The following is a 20,348-nucleotide window of genomic DNA, read 5'->3' as shown; positions in this document are numbered from 1 at the left end:
CTGACGACAGCATCAGAACATAGGATAGTTGGCATAGCGAACACTGACTACCTAGAGAGGGAGCAGCTCTTCGAGATGAAATGGATGCCTATTCTGGGGAGCTAATGACTTGATCTGAATTTTTAAATTGAATAAGAGGCTAAGCCTCCAAACCCTAACTGGTCACAGTGATGTCCTGCCTGAAAGCCCTTCAAAGTCCAGGGAAGAAGACTGTGTCATGGCAAAACAAGCATGCAGCCCACGCTGGAGGGGGAGAATGTGCCAGGAGGGGCAGGTGTTACCCAAGTGTGACAGATGGCTGTTAAGCAAAGGAGAAGGAAGGCGACACAATGGTCAGAAGAAGAAAATGAGGGGAGGAAGGGAGGGGGAAGTGACATGTCCCTTTGAGGACACACAAAGTGAGTGGGAAGCAGGGTGGGTGGCTGTTGTGAGACCCAGGGAGGGATGGCGCAGCAGAGAGAGGAGGGTGCCGGGGAAGAGTATGAGAGATGAAACAGCTGGGACTGTGTGGAAGAACAGTGATTTGGGCAAGTTTCTCTCAAGGTGAGGAGCTGGTGGTGCCAGCAAGGAGAGTACAGAAGGGAAGATGAAAAATGAGGGATGGGTATTGGATATACCTTGCTGCAGCTCATCCTAAACCGTCTTTGTAAAAACCTGCCATACTCCTCTCTGGAAGTGGCTGCCTTCCAAGGGGATATAAAGAGATTCCTGTAATGTATATCTGTGGGTGTGCTGGGAAGTAGACAGAAGTCCTTCAGGATGAAAAGATTTCTATGAGTGTTACATGTCATAATTTCTAGAGCAGGCCTCAGCTTGCCAACCACTTCTGCCTTTGCCTATACTCAAAGAAATAATCTGTGCTGGAAGTGCTGATTCACAGCACTAGGAGCTACATCCTCCAGCCAGTGCGCTGCATTTCCTCCCCCTCAGTACCAAGAACTAATGGAAACATTACATACCTTTTGGAGACTTAAAGGTTTCCAAAGCAAAGGCAAACGTACTCAAAGCACAGCTAGGAAAGATGGGTGGGTGTCAGTTTTCTAATGCTAACATTTACATTAACCAGTACCCAGAGTGGCAGACTGTGTGGCCTTTTGCTTTCATGTTATTTACTGCAAGGGTTTCAGGGTTGGGAAGAGACAGGGCTCTTGCTTTATGTCAGTAGAAATTGAGTGAAACCTCACTAGGCATATTCAAATCAGGTGGAGTAAAACTGACAAGAGCATTGTCCAGAGTAAAGTTTCCTTATAACAGCCTGTTTAGCTTCTATGTACACACAGAACTTGTCCCCTCTACACATTTATATCTCTTTCATTTGTGACAGCTGGACTGACCGTTTCCTGGTACTTGGGCCAATCCTGAAAACAGTTCCTAGCCAGACTTTGAGACCTCAGAAGGCATCTGAATATAGGCCAAGTTTTCTAGAGAGGGCAGTGCACAGCAGCGCTGATGCATAGCTGGAATTCCAAGGAAGTTTTTTTACTATAGTGTCCAAACACAAACTGAATTCTCATAGTACACATAGTTTAAATCTGGGGAGAAATCATGTTTGAAAACCTGGCCTGAAGTGGCCATCAGTAACTGATAGCTGCTACCAGTGACCAGGAAACACATTCTTTTTCCATTGTTACTCAGGATGCTGAAAGAATACATGATGGGCTTAAATAATGCAAATTGATGAGATACTGATGGGCATGACTATCTTTCCTTGATGAAATAGATATTTAGGATATTTCTGGAGTGCTCAGTGGACAATAAAAGGGACAAATTGAACAGCTGTTCTAAAAATCAGACTTGTTTGGTACCACAAACTAAGCGCTTGCTATATGTTAACAGGAGTAAAAAAAAAAAAAAAAAAAAAAAGCACAGCCCTTTCTGTGCAACTATTTAATCTGAGTTCTCTTGCAATATTTTTTTCTCTTCCAGTTCTGGAACTGCAAAATATAGCAGTATTTCCAACTCAAATCATGAAGACAGCCCCTCCCCCCCCTTTCCCTGAACAAAACCATGGTTTGGTCTTCCCAAAACCCAAATATAATCCTGAGTTTTTGTTTGCATCCTGCTTTCAGGTCAGAAGAGCTAGGCTCGTGGCTTCACACACTTCTATGAACAAAAAGGACAAGAACTGTGCAGATTTCTGCTCATTTTTGCGTTGCTCTTAGAGGAAGTGCAGAACCGTGTGACTGTAGGAGCCGAGCCTTTCAGGGGAACAGTATGCGTTTGTGAGATGGTGATAAAATCAGGCAAGTTGGCAGAGTGGCTACTGCACCGCAGTAATGGAGATGAACTGGGAAGTTAAAACTAACCAGTGCACTTTCATCCTCCTAAGCGGAATGAAATACAAAATATAAGCAAACATCACCAGTGGGGAGTATTATAGCAAATATTTGAAATGCCTCCCTTTTAGAGGCTTTCAGGGTGGATGCTTTCAGTTATGTATCATGCTGTTGCTAGCACACGTGACAAAACTTTTTGGAAAAAATATTTTCTTGTTGCCATTGTACCCTAAACAACGTCGCATGAAGTGGGAGAACATCAATTCCCTTGGTGTTTGCCTTTCCCTTCCAAGCATGGCTATTTGAGACACAGTCAGTCTGAGAGCTCTGCACTGCCTAAGACTGTTGCCATTTGCATTTTTCTTCTCACTGTCAGGCTGGTGAGCGACTAAATATCCCTGGTGCTGAAGCTGCTGGTCATTTGGGAATTCTTCCTTCCCAGGAGACACAGCAAGGCTAGTGTGTAGCTTTTTTTTTTCCTTGGCTATGGGAAGCCTGGGCTGCACTGCAGCCAGCAGAATGGAACTGGGTGGAAGGCTGGAAAAAGGCTGGAATAGTGCATATTGGAAAGAAAGCCGACGGGGAATGATACTGCCAGTCTTTACCTCCTGGCTAGGACCTCGTGCTCACCGCTAATGCGGGAAAGGGAGGAGGCAACATATATAGGGTGAAGATGAAGTCTTCAGGATACATTCAGAAAGTACTACCCTGAAACAGGGATCAAATACAACTTGGCCAGGGTATCTGAACTTGGCAGACTTGGATCAGCTCAGCTCAGGGCATGTGTAGGTCGAGACTGACGGTTAGCAGAGCGTGTAAGGCTCAGCCCCCCAGGGACGGCACTGCTACTGAAGTGCATGAGTTGCTGTTACCAGGTGGCTCGATTAGCATGGCAGACTGCACAAGATGATGAATTATGAGGAAGTCCTAACTCCTGCCCTGGCTCTGCTGTACTGCATGACCTGACCTGTGGTCCTCCCCTTTGTCCTCATTTATTTCAGTACAGTCATCCCTTTCTCCTCTTCCATCCCAGCAGGATGGCCTGGGCTCATTATGTGACACCAGAACAGCGTTTTGCAAATGGATAGCATCCATATTATTATCAAATTGTCAAAGCAGCCAAGACTGCTGCTTTGGTACAAACACCTCCCCTATGGGCATCTCTGCAGCCTGCTGTTGCCTCATGCTCAGCTGGAAACAATAAAAGAAAGGAGAAGGACACAGAGCAATGGACAAGGCAATGCAATGCAATGACTAGTTCTTTACATGTGGACATAGATCCACGTCCTGGTACGTGAAAAAGACCAGAAGAGAAATGGCTGTTCTCCAGGCAAGGACAATACAGTAGCAGTGAAGGGCAGGATGCTTTGGGCCATGACATGCTGGGAACACTTCCCACCAGGCCTGTAAATGAAACCTGTATATCCTAGGGGTCTAGCTACCACACCTGTGACACCATGGGTGCCTACCACAAAGTAGTGTGTGAGTCACAGGAGCTCAGTAGGACAAATCACTGCAGGCAGCTCCTTGGCTACGCTTTTTACCAGAGCCTGAGAGGAGCAGCAGCAGCTGTATCATTGCTGGTGACCTCATTGCATGCTGAGGGGATGTGGACTTCAGCTATGACATACTGCATCACTCCCAACTGCTTGACAGGCCTAAACCTGCAGGTCTGCTACTGGGAAACTTCATGGGCTGCTCTGTGGGGGGAAGGTGGTGTAGTGATCATGTAGCGGTATCCTGGAAGAGAGCCAGAGCAGAGCTCTGTTTCTCAGGATTATACAGCATTCCTTGGAGGAAAGCTTGCTACCAATTTGCAAAGCCCTGCTGCTGGCACTAACACTGGCACACTGCTGCTTCTGCACGCTGTCTGTCCATTGGGGAAGGGATTGCATTATCTGTCATGTTAGTCTTTCCAACAGCAATGAGGCAGTGAATTTAATTCAGAGTTCAGACAAACGAAAAGCTTCAGAACCTGGTCTTGGCCCCTCAATCATTCCTTTAAACCCAGTTTCCTTCCTCCTGCTCCTTGAAACATGGATGCAATAACAGGAGCAGCTATTGCCTTGAAATTCAGGAGTATAAGGTGGCCCTCACAGATTGCTAAGCTTTGATACCATGGTATTCTGCTAAACTGGCACTGTATAGATTAGCTAATGCTCTTTGCATCTAATGGGAAAGGAGACAAACTTGTCATGTTCCCAGTGAGAGGAATTTCCTATTTTTAGAAATGCTGCTGGTTCTCATGGGATGGGCAGGCTGGGAAAGCCTGCCACATCTTTTGCATCTTTACTTTTCCCCTCAAATTTATGACAGAAAGCTGCTTTACTTTCCACTCCCTTCCCTGACCTTGCATCGCATGTACCCCAGTCTGAAGGTCTTAAAACCTACTACTAGCAAACAGTGGGGGTAAGAAGAGCTCCCCTGTTCCCAGTAGTTAAGAAACTTCAAAGTGTCTCTTGGGAAACCTCTGTAAGTCTCCCTCAGGTCTTGCTTCATTCTCAAGTGAAATCTGAGCAGGCTGGGAAGGTACAGAAGGGCAGGAGCATTTTGTTGTGTCAGCAGTTTTTAGCACTGTCTTGTTTTCTGCCTAGAAACTACAGTATTGCTCTATCTGCCTCCAAAACCAACTTGCTAATGAGAGCAGCTGGCTTGTAAGCTTGGTGGCAAAGGCGCCAGCCTCACCACTTTTTCCTATTCCTCTTCCATGGGAGCTGGGAGGTGAGCACTCCCTTTCAAACACTAGCTTCCTTGAGATAAGCTCAAGCCAATGCCTGGCAGCAGCCCTTCCTAAACATAAGCACCTCAGCACTCTTTTGACTCTTTCTGCTCCCTGGGCTGGATCCCCTGCAGTCAGAAATTGCTGGAGTTCTGCCAGCTTCAACAAAGCTATGTTGATCTAAACCAGATGAGGATCTTGTCCTGTAGCTATTGAAAGGCCATCTGACGTGGCCCACATGACCAGTTTCAGGCTGTCCTGGATATAAATGGTGACGTAGTCAGATCCCACCTACTCTGTACTTTTAACTGTTGTGATTAGGTCAGTTGACAGCCAGGTTGTGACAGCCCCCTTGTCTGGTTGGAGGTGTAGCAGAGCAAATTCCCGGGATGGTAGGATGAGCAGGAGATTGCTTCATCTAGAGTTCTCACCTCCTGGCAAAAGGGTGGAGTGACCACACGCTGTAGTCACAAAGCCAATGCACAAGCACTTAATTGCACTAAGGGCAGAAAAGTTGTCTAGGAAGAACTTGCCCCACATGCTGAGACAGGCCTCCGGTCCTACAAATAGGTATAGCGTGCAAAAGCTTAAGAGAATTGGGACTCCCGTTTAGCCTTCTCTGCTTATGAGGAACATTCCCTCAGCTGTTCCCAGATGTTTGGAGAGGTGTTACTGGCACAGGTCAAAGTGCACCAGTGACTCTCCTAACAGTGCACAGCTGCGCATCAGCGTGTTCTGGCATTGCTGGCATTTACTAGAGTAGCTGCAGGAATGGGACACCAAGGCCTGCTGAGAGGCTGATAGAGAAATTTTGCAAAAGGAGGAGCAAGAAGTGCCAGTACATTTTGCAGGAGGATATTTTGAGTACTGGAAATAGCTGGAAAATAGGAAAATCTTGCAATATATGTCAGGACTTGAATTGGTGAGGAGATTTGGGAAAGGGGCTATGGAAACTTTTCTGGGGACTTGAAATGGGTCCATTTTGACTCACATACAATTTCTTTTTCTTTTTTTTTAAAGAACAAAAATATTTCCTCCTAAGCAAGTTTTCTTCATAGTGATAGTTCCACAAGAGACCCGGTTGCTTTTGGTGGCATTTTTTGACTGAAAAATGTTTACACCATGTAATACAAATTTTTCTTTATCTCCACTTTTAAACTCTTTCTGCTGAAGTTCCCTGTGGTGGAAGATCCCAGTAAAACAAACAAGACATGGCTCTGTGCAAGGTGGCTGCTCAATTAAAAGAGAAAATGAAGTTTCCAAGACCAATTTCAATGCAAAGGAGCGTTATATAAGTGGGAAAGGCATGAGTTGTCAGAAATCTTATGGGACAGAACACTGAAATATAGGAAAGGCCTCAGCACTTTGGGTAGAGCCTGTGCTGCTGAAACTTAATTGTGCATTGTTAATAGGCAGTGTGAATGAGAACTGACCTCAAACCTGAATGCTGTGATTACTACTCTTGGCTTTCTTCCAATGAAATGATGCATAGCTACCAGCTTTGTCTAAGGAACCTGCAAGAAATGTGAGCTCTGCCACCATTACCTTACAGAGTAAGAAGTGACCACAGATGTTAGGTTTAAAGTATCAAGATGTTGCCCACTTCAGAGGGTCAGCCTGAGACACTCAGAAGTTCAATAAGAGACTCTGTGCTATTCATCAGATCCATTTAGTGTCCCCAGGATTTCGAGATTCCCCACTGCAATGAGGAACTTGGGTGCCAATGGCTCTTTAGCCCAATCCAGTCCTGCGCTAGATTTAGGAAGCCTGGACAGTGCAAGAAACCGGCTAGGTCAACTGGAAAGAAACCAGGTTGATTGCCATGGGAGCCTTGCCTATGGCTCATCAATAAGTCACTGAAAGCAAGTGTTTCTGCAAAGCAGCTAGGTATTCCATCTTTCTGATGGAAATCTGTTCCACTGGGAAATACTGGACTGTGACACAGGTACTGCCGACCTTGTCATCAACCTTCCCTGAAAGCATTTAAATTCTCTATAGCAGATTGCAAATGGAGTCCAAAGCAACACTGGCAAAGTCATGCTGTATCTCTGAGAGCCTCTTACTAGTGTTTCTGTCTACAGCTTGAGGTGAAACTCGTATAGAGTCCCTTTGGTTTTCACTACTGTCGTTTGGAAGAGAACTGAACTTGGGACTTACCTCTGCTAATTCTCTGTTTTTCTCCAGAAAGGATTCCTGGCGTATCAATGACGCTGATGCTCTCTAACACAGGATTAGGTAGTTGGGCACAAACGAACCTGTGTGAAAATAAATGTGTTTAAAACAAAAGCAAAAGGTATTTATGATGTGCTGAACATCACACGCAGCGTGGGACAAGCCAGGCTCTGATCTCACTAACAAGTCTTCAGTTGGAGCTTGGAGCTACTGCTGATTTAAAGAAATGAGAAAGAAGCCACAACTGAGCACTTTCTCTGACTACTTTCCTGCTTCTGGAACATAGGTCTCAGTCATGACTTATGACAGTTTTTTTTATGTGCCCCCCCAAATTGTGAATTATTAATGAAAATGTGGAAATCCAAATGTTTTCATTTGCTGTTTAGATTTTAGCAAGAACTAGTATTTGTTTTTCTTCACTTAAGCGTTCCCCTGCAGAGTCCTGAACTCAAGTGAACTGAAATAACTCGTTTAAAAAGAAAAAACCCAAACCCAAAAAAAAGCAACGTTGTAGGATTTTTGTTCTCTTTCAAATCTGGTCTTAAACAGACAAAGTGTGCTATTCTTGCACCATGGAAATGCTAAAGCATAGGCAGCATGAGATCTCAAGAGGTTGCTTAGTCTATCCTCCTGCCTCAAGGCAGGATCAATCAGATGTTTGTCTAAAGTGTTCTTCAAATCCACAACAATGCAGACTTACCAACATTTGCTGGGAGTCTACTCCATTACTTAATTATCCTTACAGCAAAACCTCTCTTTCTTAATGTCTAATCTAAATTTCCCATGCTACAATGCCTTTCAGTCTCAAACACAGTAGATGTGGAAAATGATTTATTTTTCCCTTCTTGTCTCAACTTATACTACTGTCATCCTGTCTCCCCTCAGTCCTTCCTCTAAAGAAAACAGTTTGGGTTTTTTCCCCCCCCATCTCTTTCAGTTCTCTCTAGCTGCCTTTCCAGCTCATTTCTAAATCCCTGAAGGCCCTTGCAGCCTTCCTTTGGGTCCTCTCAAACTGCTCCACATATTTCTTCAGGCATGATGCCCCAAGCTGACGTGGTACTCCAGCTGTGACCTTGCCAGTGGTGAACAGAGTGGATGGATTGCTCCTTATCTCTTACATATGACAGTCCTGTTTATATATCTCAGTAAGATGTTTGCTTTTTTAACAGCAGTATGACACTGTTGACTTACATTCAGTTTGTAATTCGCTCCTCCTTCCTCTGCAGCTCCATTTCTGAGTAATTGCTCTTTAGCTAGTTGTTCCCCTCTACAAATCACTGCCTAAGAAGAGTAACTTGTGCTTGTTCTTAGTGGGTTGCAGCTCATCTATTTCAGTTGCTGGTAACAGCAAAGGACAGTAAAAGCCTATCCACTTATGTGGCTCCCGGTAGCATTTCATGGATAGCCTTTTTGTGATGGCATTCCAGGCAGCTATAAATATGTGTGTGTATATGTACGAATGCATATTAATAGGGTGGTGTGATATCCAGGCATAAAAAACATGTTACTGTGGGAGTAAGCAGAACCACATAAAGGATGGGGGTTGGCACAAGGGCCACTAGATGCAGTCAAGGCAGACAGAGCCCTGCAGCGCTCTGAGTGGCTTGTTCTGCTGAAGTCCCTGCAGCTATGAACATCTCCAGACTATGCTACAACCTCACCCCGATTCTTCTACTTGTATGACCCCAAGAAGATTCTGACAAGGGTGAATCCTCATGGGTTAGATGAGTGTCTTCTAAGCTGTCAGCTATTTCAGACCACATATTACAGCCTCTCTCTCCCACATCCACAGCTTGGCAGGTGGCAACAGGGAGCATTTCTGAATGTGTAACACCTCATGTGGAAGTGGGGGGCTGGCTTGATTCTCCTGTTGAGTGCCAGGCACAGCAGCAGAGAACAAAAGGCTCAGGAGGTCATGTTATTCCCCTGTTCTGCCAGCCCAGGTTTGCTCTCCATTGTTATAACCCTGAGCATTCCTTGTGGTCTAATACTAAATGGCTCAGGCAAGGGGATTTTCCACCAGTTTCTCTAGGGAAAGTACTCCACAGGAGACTTCAGATATAAGGTCAGAGGCCAGCATGAGTGAGTGCATTCTGGCTCTGCTGGCAAGGCTGTTAAGGCTGCTGCCTTCCTGCTGTCCCAGCAGAACTGCAGGACCTCAGGGAGCATGACCTAATTCTGTCTGGGGCCATATGAAGGGAAGAAAGTGGTGCCAAACTAGACTTTCACTACCTCTACAGGCAGAGCATAGGGGTGGAGGAGGAACCTGTTATCCATGATGTCTCCCACTGTTGACAACACAAAAGCAGGACTGACTCCACCTTAGCTTCCCAAGACAGACTTTGGGGGTGGGAGGAATCTTGCAACCAAGCCAATGTGATATGAAAGTAATGGCTGAGATTCACGATTTTGCTCTAGGCCCTTGGTGCCAAACAAGTCCTCCTGATAACGAAGTGCAACCTGTAATCTCTCTGCTGGGATCCCTCCAGAGCTGGGGTACTGCCGCAGAGTTGGAATGAAGAAAACAAGCCCTTCTCTCAATACCCAGGAACTACCTGGGGCAAGGAGAGGCAGACAAGAGACAGGGTATTGCAGAGCTGCTATCCTCCTTTCAGTCCCGGGCAGCTTGTGAGCCCTATCTCTGCCTTTAGCCAGGAAGGTATGGGCAGGCACCCCATCTCCTGGGAATGACAGGAGGGAGGAGACAGGCTCTGAGCAGCACAATTAGCTGCTGTCTCACAGCCAAATCCTAACTGTACCACTCTTCCCTTGCTTCCTGGAAGGCAGCAGATTCCAGTCTCTGCCAGGAAGGGAGTACCAGCTGAGGACGGATGCCCACTCCTTCTGCTCCTCCACTTAGCTCCCCTGGAGTAGCAGGCTCTGCACCCCACAGGACACAGTGCTGTGGGCTGCCACCTCTCAGCTGAGACCAGCATGGTCTGTGTGAATACTACTGCCTTGTGCTGCTCTGTTCCTTTCCACTGGTGCCCCTAGCCAATTGTCACCTTTAACCACCCACGGGTAAAGCGGACTTGCCCATGGTCACTCTTATCTCAGCTTAGAGGGGTGGCTCCTGGAGATTACCTCCCTTCTCCAAATTTCCTGCTCACAGCCTCCAAACTGAGGTCAGTGCCTTAGCATACACATAGCAGCAGCAAGATCTGTGCAAGGCAGAGACAGCTCTGCATTGTCTCTTGCCAAGAAGCCAGACCCACAACAGGGGTAAGTGTGGGTGGCTTGATCCAGTCCAGTGGGTGCACCCTGACTTACATCTGCTACATTTTTCATCCTCTGAGTAAATTCTTGCATGTGCTTAATTTCCTAATTAGCTGGGTATTACCATCTGTGTTTTCAGCACTGCGATGCTCACACTGCTGAGCTAGTCCCCCTTAGCATGTCTTCCTCTGCCAGTTTAGAAATCATCATCCCCCCTTTTTTGAATCTGTCAGCAGAAAAGGGGTTAATTAGCTGTTGTGGTTACTCCCTGCATTGCTAGCAGGACTGCACTTCTGCTGCTGAATCACTGCTGTGCCCCTCTGCTTGCCGTCCTCACAGGCACATACTTGACTCCTTCCTCACAGGAGAAGGAAGAGTAGCAGGAGAGTAACAAGAGCACAGCATGATATAGTGAACTAGGCTAACGGACCCAGAGATCCCTTGCTGTATTAGGAGCAAATTGCATTCAGGACACATCAATCAGTCCAGTTCAGGAGTGTTTGCTTTTCTGCCCTCCATGCATGGCCTCCTTACTCCTGATGTTGCTTCTCCTCTGCAGTGAACTGTCTGCCAGCTGTGGCTGTTCCTGGCTATCAGCAGAGCTGCTCTGAATGATGTTCTCTCCACCTACTATCTCTGCACTCCAGGCAGGAGGCCTGTTACTTTCTTAGAGCAAACCACCTTCCTCGCCCGGTGTAGGGAGTGTGCAGTCACCTGACCTAACTGTTGGCCAGATGCAGATGTTCTGGGCCCTATAAAATATTGAAAACGTCTTAAAGTCTCTCTGGTACAGGACCATGTTGATGTATTTGAATGATAAGCCTGTGTAGTGATCTGATACTGCTTCCAGAGGCACTGTGAGGTTCTCTGCATAGTAGCGACTCCAGCTAGGTCCCTCTTCTCTCATCAAGCTTCTCCCCATGCTTCTCTGCAGGTCCCCTTCCCTGCAGCGTACACCAGCTCTCCTGTGGTCAGTGCTGGTAGGAGATGCTGCACTCTCTGGATAGAAACTCTCTAAGCTCGGAAGTTAGAAAGGGAGCCAAAGCCCAGGTTTCCTGGTTGTTTGGCTGAGCAGCTGCCATGTTTCCAACGTCTCCCACACTGTGTTAGCAGGGAAGGCACCGATGACGGGCGTAGTCAGTTTGTTCCCATCTGCCTGCTGTAGCACAGTTTGTGCTCATCTAGGATATGGGTGTGTGCTGCTGGCTTCCTGCAAGGCCTAGATCCAAAACTCAGTATGGTTGGGCTAGGTCTAGGGGTGGAAAGGTTACACTCCTCATGTCACACAGCTGCTGTCCAAACCCCCTGCTACAGTTTTTTTACGGGAAAGATATTAGGGCTGTCCTCGGTTTGCACCTGAGGTTATACGTCAAGGCATCAGAACAGAGAGAGCCTAGTTTTGTTACAAGCGGGACATTCAAGCAATGTTTAAAAATGCAAGAAAGCAAAGACGTGCATATTGTGCCAGTTCCACTTCTCTACTGACTTCAGTGGCTACATTTGGTTGGCGTATTTAATTTCAGGGAACTGAACTGATAGCAGAACAGAAGAAGCTAGGAATATAAAAGCAAGGGTGACTGAAGTGTAACAAAGAGATTTACCTCTAGACTCCTACAGGATGAGCTTGACAGGCTGTGCTGTGTTTTTTGTTTTGTTTGTTCAAGTAAAATGACGGTTTGTCCCACTTGAATTTGTTAATCTGCCCTTCAGTGAGTGATGTGCACCCGGTAGGACTGGAATGGCTTTGCATCAGCCATGTGGATGGGGAAAAAAAGGAAGAACAGTGTAATGCCTTATCCCTTTAAATTGCTAGCTATGCTGCTCATTAGGTTCTGGCTTTATTCTCCAGAACAACTAAGTTCTTGAGTACTGACCTGTTCAAAAAGGCATTGCCAAAGGCGTTGAGTTTCCTGAACGGTTTTTTGGGATCCACAACCAACGCATTTCCAGGAACGATTCCTTCCACATCTCCTTGCATAACTGCTATAAAGGAGTCAGTTGTAGGCTCTGGTCCAATCCTCATCCCTGGGAAATCCTGCTCCAGCAGGTACCTGTAGGCAAAAAAACAGGGTGTGGGCATGAGACATGAGCTTCCTAAGTCCTAAATGAGTTGTGCTGAAGATTGCAGTGTAATTATGAAGCTCAAGAGTATGGATCCTCATGGGACTATTTTTAGCACTGTCACTGAATCGTTTGATAAACGTCATGGTAGCTTTTCTACCCAGGATCTCCACATTTAAAGCTTTCTTATTTCAGGTGGATTAAGAAATTGAGATTATTATAGCTGCTGGGAAGAGATTCTCATCATGTTTGATCATTTTGTGTATTTTAATCCTCAAGACATTTGGAACAGACTTGGCACAGCAAAGTAAAAACAGCAGTTCACTGCAATCACAGACTTAATCCTGAAACCTTACTGGCCTTTCGTGCCAATATCAATTACTTCACTGCTGCTCATTTCAGCAGACTCATCCAACTAATGTGCTTAGCCCCCAGTCCAAATCAGTTGCTCAAATACCAACTTCTCCTGTGCTTGACTGTTGAAGTCTCACGTCTCCCTTCTTGCGTGCTTCTGCAATGCAGCTACAGGTCTGCATTACAAACTGCTCAAGCATATTAAGCATGTGGGTGGCAGAGTATATCCCAATATTTGTTATCAAGCTAAATAGCACAGTAAGCACAGCATCCCTTGTTATTTCCTAAGCCTCTGGCAGCCTCTCTGAAGGTACAGTTTGGCAAATTTCAGGGAAAGATAGTCACCCATGGGGCTGTAGGACTCTGAAAGGACCCTGGCAGCACATCCTGACTTGCCCTGCCAAATTCAGGGTGGGTCAACAGTATGCATGGGCAGTTTCCTTTGGCTCATGAAAGAGCCAAATGCCATCACTGAGGTCAGGTCTGTGTTTCTGTGGGTGGGTGCAAAAAACATCCCACCTGCTGGTCCTCTGCTGAAGACTAAGACCATTGTGTCCACGTGGCTTGCAAAAGGGAGCTAGAACGGCTCTAGCCCTCAGTATGGGATGGTGTCAGACCACCTGACCTGGTGATAAGCTCTGGATTGTTACATGAGGAACATAATGACTGCGAGGTTATGGAAGTTAGTATAATACTGTGTTGCTTGTTGCCAGCAGATAGCTGGTGCTTCCTCTTCTGTTGCTCTGACCTAAATCTTTAGTAGATGGAAAGTACCAGAACAATAGATATAGAATTGCTGTGATGTTACAAGTAGATTCAGGGGATGGGGAAAAAGGAAATGGGACAAGGGCTGAGGATTTTTCATGATTGAGACCAGTGTGTTTAACAACCAGCATTGGTTCGCTCAAGTGAGTCTTAGCAGAGAGGATAAGTTCCTACGTGAGGAACTACAGGACCACCGGCATGAAGGCTTGTGGTAACTTTTTGGGGGTTCCTGCTTTCACTATCACTTTACCAGAGGTAATCACCATCCAGTGTTTCAGGAACCATAAAAAACTGTGCTTGTTCAGCAGGGCTATTTATTGACACCATGTCAGCAAATGCATCTTCAATGGGCAAGGCCAAATAAACTGTATCTAGAGGTAGGACATACTGCAAATCACTGCTACTTATCCAGCTTGGTATACATTAATGAAGAGAATGGCTGCAGCAAGAATAACTCCAGCAATGACACCCATAACTCCCTTAGGAGCTGACCACCTCCTTTATTGGTATTTTATCATGTATTTTCTTGTATCTTTCATCCAAAGTGATTTCCAAGTCCTGTGCTCACCAGAATGCCACCAGAAGTGACTTCTCTTAATGGGAGCTACCCTGAGATGAAACAGCAGCTGTTCAGCAGCTCCCAAAAACCTGAAATAATCCAGGAAGGATTCCAGGAAGGGAACAGCCCTCTGACCTCCTATACTAGGGTGGATACGTCCTATCTACCTCAAGCCTATGCAGGGGTTCCTCGAACTTTCCTATAAAAGTGGGTCATTACTTAACAAAATGAGACTGCAGCTAACACTGGTGTGTGCCACCTCCCTGGCTGGTGATCACAATACACCTTCCTGGCAGCTACAGTAACTTCTCTCTAACTTGAAGCAGCTGAGAACAAGGAGGAGCTCCTTTTCTCCCACCAAGGGCTCTGCAGACTATCATATGCATGTTCTTGGCTCCATTCCCTGGAAAGCTCTTTACACTGAAACAACCATTTGCTAGGTTAGAAGCCACTTGGCCAGACTCTGGAAACTAAGCTCAGGCCTTGCGGATGGTAATTAAAAAATGTTAAGCCCCTGACGGACATTGCTGCAATGCTAGTCACTGCTATTGGCTTTCCTCTGTTCCCGCTCTGTACTTCGCTTTTGGTCTGACATAGTATATTTGAGTGATATACAGATGGGTATTTGCTGAATCCATAGAAATAAATCTTTGAGTTCTCCCTTTGCAAATACTAGGGAAAAAAGAAACAGGCAGTGATAACAATTGTCAAATGCAACATGTGCTTTTGAGAAACACCCCTTACTTCCAATGCCAGGTCGCAGCCTTGCCGTAACAATAACCTGCTTGTTTTTTATGGGTTTGAGATGCACATGTAATATGATAGCTTTTGAGCAACAGGAGAAAAAAAGCCTGGGGGGTTTGTTTGTCATCTATAAACAAAGCTCCTGAGAAAGTCTAAGCAAAAGTCCTGCATATAACAGCAACACTCCTCCTCCAGCCAGGCTGCTCGAAAGAATTTTATCACAGCTCCACTCAGCTAATGTTTCAAAGCATTTCTGTGTTTATTTCTTGTATAAGACTTAAACAAAATAAAACATCCCAACAAAAGCACTCTCATACAGAAGTAGCTACAAGCCAATGTTAATTGACTTAATGTGCAACAAGTGGTATGAAATCAGAGATGAAGATTTGCACTGCCTAGTATCATAGCATCTATTTTAAGTAAGGCTTCTCTGGGAGATTCAGGTACATTGTGCAGCACAAGAATCTCATTGTACACAGGACAAATACAAGGGGATTTATTGACACTGTCTAATGGGGGGAAGGCACTTCTGCTAGGCAGTGACACAGGCTGCTTCTGCTAACAGAAGCAAGCTAGAGAACACATCCAATTGTCACATTTGTGAGGATTTCTGGGAGAGAAGAGCAAACAATAGCTGTGGAAAACACTGACAGACAGTGAGCAATTTCCCCTGCCAGTGCAGCATGCCTTACTCTGAGCTGCTGAACACCTTCAAGGGTCTGGGGGAGTGACCTCCAGCCATGTTGGGGAAGCCTGCAGAGCGTGCCAGGCAAGAAGTGAATGTTTTTTTTATGACCAATCTGCTTTTTGGAGAAGCATCTGGAGTTGGTATGTGGCTAGGAGCATCATGCTGTTTGCCCCATTTCAGGCCTGTCCCTGCTCCTGGTGAGGGGGGAGGTGAGGTACAAGGGCAGGAAAGCTGCACTAGTGCTAGCCTGGCTCGGGGTACCCTTTCCCAGGTGGGTTTGGAGCAGCGCAGGAGCCAGGCGAGGAGATCCCAGGCTCTCCAGGCAGGAATGCCGCAGGATGTGGGGGAAGGAGCTGTTTGCCCATGATGAGTCATGCAGGAGCTGTGCAGGATGCTGCTGTGTGTGGCAGCAGAGGTGATGCGGAGCGGGAAAGGGAAGAAGGGCAGAGCAAGAGGAAATGGTGACAAGCGCCTGGTGCAGGCAGAGATGAAAGGTTCAGGGCCACACAGGGAGGTCACACCAGAGCTCTGCGTGTAGTCTGTGACAAACAGCCTGGAGAGGCCAGGACGTGTAAATGATTAGCTGTAGGAGGAAGGGGTGGCTACACCAGAAAAGCAAGCCATGTTGACAGTTAGTAGGGCTCTGGCAGGCTTGTTTATTTTATTAGCAGGATGGCTGGACAGAAGCCAGGATTATTTTTAGAAAAGACCACAGAATCTAAGTTAATTAGGAGAATGATGTTCTGTCCTGTACTCCCACCCTCTTACAGGAAACATAAAAAGCAATAACGTTATAAAGGCAGGCTCCAGTAACATCCTGCTGTGGCTGTCAGATATTCCCAGGTAGAGGTGTTGCCTTGCCCCCCTTGGCATCACAGCCTTTCAGACTCTGGCCCTGCAGAAAAGCCTCAGCCAAATGTATGCTGAGAAGAGACATGGGAGTGAGCAAGAAGAGAGGATACAGCAGGAACAGAAAAGCTGCAGTTAGCGATGCTACGTCTTTCACATAGCAAAATAAGGCTCAGTTCTCTAGGTCTCTGAAAGCATGGGAGAGAACAGCCTGGTTCCACTGAAAATAGGCCAGTACTCTGGTCTCATTTCACTGGCTTTGACCCACACGACTCACCTCGCTCCTCCCTGCCTCAGCCTCCAGGAATGTTTCTCACTACTGACCTTGACTGCCTCATTTCTGCCATCAGCTCCTGACAAGAGAGTAGCCTCTCTGCAAGATGCTGCAGCTTAGGTGCTTCAGAGCCTTGCATTTCTTCCTTGTTTCACCTCAGACTCCCCAAGAACAAGGAAAGATGTTTAGGAGATAAACCCACCTCAGGTAGGTGACTAAGGCCCTTTGTCCTTTTTTTTTAATGGTGTACAGGGATCCAGGTGAACTGGGGCTGAGTTCATTCCACATAAGCATTTAGTGGCACTAAGTCATCTCCCTAAATTGCATGGCAGTACAACCATGATGCAATGTAAGAGTGGAATGGATACATAAGGATAACGCTAATTATCCCCCACCCTGACAAGATTATGGAAGAGATGTCCACAGGCTGTTTCTTGCTTCACTCTACTGCCCAGACATAATGGTTGTCTCCCCTCCCACTTCCTCCCCCTGTCCCCTTTAACTCCTCCCTGCTCTCAGTTTTAGCTCCCACTTGCCTTCCCACAATAACTCTGGATGCTAATCTGGTGCTTATCCCAGCTTTCTAATGACCAGTGCCGGCAAGCTCACGCTGGAAGCCTATCACGAGCAACACTCAGTTTTCTGGCACCTCCTGCCTTTGTTTGGTTGGGAACATACTGGAGTAACAGACCCTCACACTCCTCCTAGTATCAGAGGCCCTGGGGTTCTCCAAGAGTTCTCAACTTTCACTTTCTTATGCACTATTTTTACACAGAGAAGACTCTGCTTTCCTGGAAGGCCTTCTCAGGTCCACTTTGCATTCCTGTAAAGCAGAAGCTCCTGGTCACTTCTGCTTGACCATAGTCTCTGGGTAGGCTCATCCCAGCCCTATGCACAGAGAAGGCTGGGAGAAGAGGACACAGGCATGAATGAAATGCAGTGATCAAAGAGAGGCTCAGATCAGCTTGCTGACAGCAGAGCAAAGGAGTTGCTGCCATCGCACATGAGCGAAGACTCAGTCTTCTCCTTTTGCCTGGAACATGCTTTAGGCACCTGAACTTCTTGCAAAAGGAGCTCAGGCTTACAGAAAAAGGACTTTACTGAACAGAGAAGGGCAAAGACAGAAGTCTCTGCTAACAGCAGCATGCAGGTGAGACTGCAGGGAAGCACTGATGCTGGCAATCCAGAGACAAGCATTAGGAAGAGATGCTCTAGTTACATAGCCAGCAACCTCAGGAATGTATATTCAGCAACCTTCTCATGTTCAGGAGAAGTTCTGCTCTGAGTGTCAGTAACCAAGAGGACAGAAAAAGCCTTTCAAACAGGTTTGGTACCAAGTCACAGAACAAAGATCTGCGGTGGAACCAGACAGCTATGCTATCCAAGCTAGCCTCTCTAATTTTCAGAGGAGTAAGTCCCTTTCCAACCATGTGCCAAATGCTTCTTAGGGTCATTCATGCCCCTTCACCATCCACCTGACCTGCTCACATGAGAAAAGCCTTTTTACTCTTAAACTTTGTTTGCCAGGCATGACAAGGTATTAGAAATGCATTCTGTTCTTGGCTCCTGGCCAGGGCATTAAGTAGCAGGAATATTACAGCGCACAAAAAAACCCCCTGCATTTCTCAAGGTCACTCCTTAAGAGGTACAGTCAGTTTGATTCACCTCTCTCTACTCTCCACAGCTCCCTCCTCCACCAAGAAATACTGGTAGAACAAAGGGCTGGCTGCTTGTGGCTTTCGTCCAGATTTACACTGGGGTAATTCCACATATTTCAACACAGCCACACCAGAAAAAGGCTGGAATTTAACGCTAAGCTTATGAATCACATAGGAAACACAGACAGCGCAGCTTCAGCTATGATCCCAAGAGAAAGGCTGCTGCAAGTTGAACTAACAGTGTGGCTCAACAGAGATCCCTGCAATGAAGTCCAGCTGGAAAAAAGTTTAACCCTCTCTTTGACAGTTTCACATCAAACCTGCTGCTGGCAGCTGCCCTTTCTTTACAGTTAGGAACGAACTTGCTGCTCTCAGCATCTCAGCAGAGCAGGACACAGTTAAAACAGGGCTTACTTTTGGAGCCCTGAAGATGGGCAGGTTCCTCTTGTGCACACACACCCCTGAGCACACATGCTTCTCAAACTAGGCTTTGGGCACAGCACAGAGAAAGAAAGACATAAGTGTGAAACACAGACCATTACAAATCCAAGCACCCACTTTAAGGCTCCCTAGGCCATAGGTTGCCCCACCACCCAAAAGCTACATCAAGTTGAAAAGAATGGCTGTTAGAGGGGCTACCCTGACCCAAGCAGTCACGGGGATACCCTACGCAAGGCTTCCCACAGCCTTTGCACTTTGAACGGACAACAGGGCCTCAAGTGACTTGCATCTCCACACTAATGCCCTGCCTGCACTCCTCAGCCCTGCCCTGGGCTACTTTTTGCCACATCGGTGTTTCCCAGGACATCTGACACCACCCTGTCCTTGTGAAGGAGCACTCTCAGAGTTTGAGTGGAGGCAGCTTTTCAACTGAAAGCTGTTGATGGGTGGGGGAAACAGAAGAGGGATCCAGGTGCAGCACTGGTAGCAGAGACCCCTTCTGCCCCACCACGGCCCACAGGCGTCGAGGGTAGAGGCGCACCCAGGAGGGAGGGAGGCAGGCGGCTGGGTTTTACCTGATGAAGGTGGTCTTCCCAGTGGAGTACTGCCCCACGAGGAGCACCATGGGCTTGTTGTCGAAGTCGGCATCCTCCAGGGCCGGCGAGTGGAACTCGTGGAACTTGTAGTGCTCTTCCAGGGGGAGCAGCTTGGTTTTGTAGAGCTTTTTCAGGCCCTCGCTGACCGTCTGAAACACCTCGGGGTCCTTCCTCCGGCGGTCGTCGGTGCCCAGCCAGCTGAACATCTTGGGACCGCCTGAAGCCAGCTCCACAGCGACCACCGAGGCTGGGCCGGGGGGCGGCGGGCAGGGGAGGCGCCGCTGGCTGGCTGGCTGCCGGCGTGGGCTAGCCCCGCATGCCCTCTCAGGCCGGGCGGGCGGGCGGCGGCGGGGCCCGGGGGACGGCCTGGCAGGCCTCGCTCCCCTCCAGCGCCCACCCGCGAGGGCCGCCTTCCGTTACGCGACCCGCACCGGCGGTTTCAGTCAGAGAGCGGTCCCCGCGGGAGGCTAAAAAAGCCGCTTCTCCTCGCAGCCTCGGCTGAGCGGCGCCGATGGACGCCGCCTCCCTTCACGCTGCCGGCTCCCGGCGTGGGCATGCCGCGGAGGCAGGGCGGGAGGGGCGGGCGGTGGCGGCGGCAGCGCCCTCCGAGCGCGGCGGGCGGCGTTTAAGGGCGGCCCTCCAGGAAATGGGCCGGCGGCGGAAGTCGGAGGCTCCTGGCAGGCGCCGCCCGTTCTCCTCGGCGGGTGAAGCCGCGCCGGGCGGCGCCATGTTGAGGCGGGGCGCGACGCGGAGGGAAAGCGGATTGGGGCCGGGCCTGCCCCGCGGGGCGCGGCGGGGCACAGCGCCCCCTGGGGGCCGCTGCGGGGAGTGGCAGCCCGGCCGCCATTTTATTCCCCTTCTCACCTCGCTTTAAAATAAATCCCTGCATGTGCAAATCTGACAGGGAGTCGGCTGTTTCTGAACGCTGCCACCCCGAGCTGGGTCCCCAGCCCTTCCCCAAGCCAATGACTCGGCT

The 20,348-nt window shown here is 47.8% G+C and overlaps 1 protein-coding gene across 1 annotated transcript in view; it reads right to left on the bottom strand.

The window, feature by feature from the left end:
• The window catches only part of EHD3 (EH domain containing 3), a 30,320-nt gene extending 10,373 nt beyond the window's left edge, over nucleotides 1-19,947 (bottom strand). Inside the window, exons 1-3 of the mRNA XM_050893306.1 lie at nucleotides 19,352-19,947; nucleotides 12,258-12,434; nucleotides 7,153-7,250 (exon numbers count right to left, since the gene is read on the bottom strand). Of these exons, the coding sequence (XP_050749263.1) occupies nucleotides 7,153-7,250; nucleotides 12,258-12,434; nucleotides 19,352-19,578 (502 nt within the window). The 5' untranslated portion in view covers nucleotides 19,579-19,947. The remainder of the gene's footprint in view (nucleotides 1-7,152; nucleotides 7,251-12,257; nucleotides 12,435-19,351) is intronic.
• Between the last annotated feature and the right edge of the window lie 401 nt (nucleotides 19,948-20,348).

The sequence above is a fragment of the Gymnogyps californianus genome, chromosome 3, assembly GCF_018139145.2.
Source record: "Gymnogyps californianus isolate 813 chromosome 3, ASM1813914v2, whole genome shotgun sequence".
In the NCBI taxonomy this organism is placed as follows: domain Eukaryota; kingdom Metazoa; phylum Chordata; class Aves; order Accipitriformes; family Cathartidae; genus Gymnogyps; species Gymnogyps californianus.
Note: the sequence above shows the minus strand (reverse complement) of the source record. Positions and strands in the feature narration are given on the sequence as shown.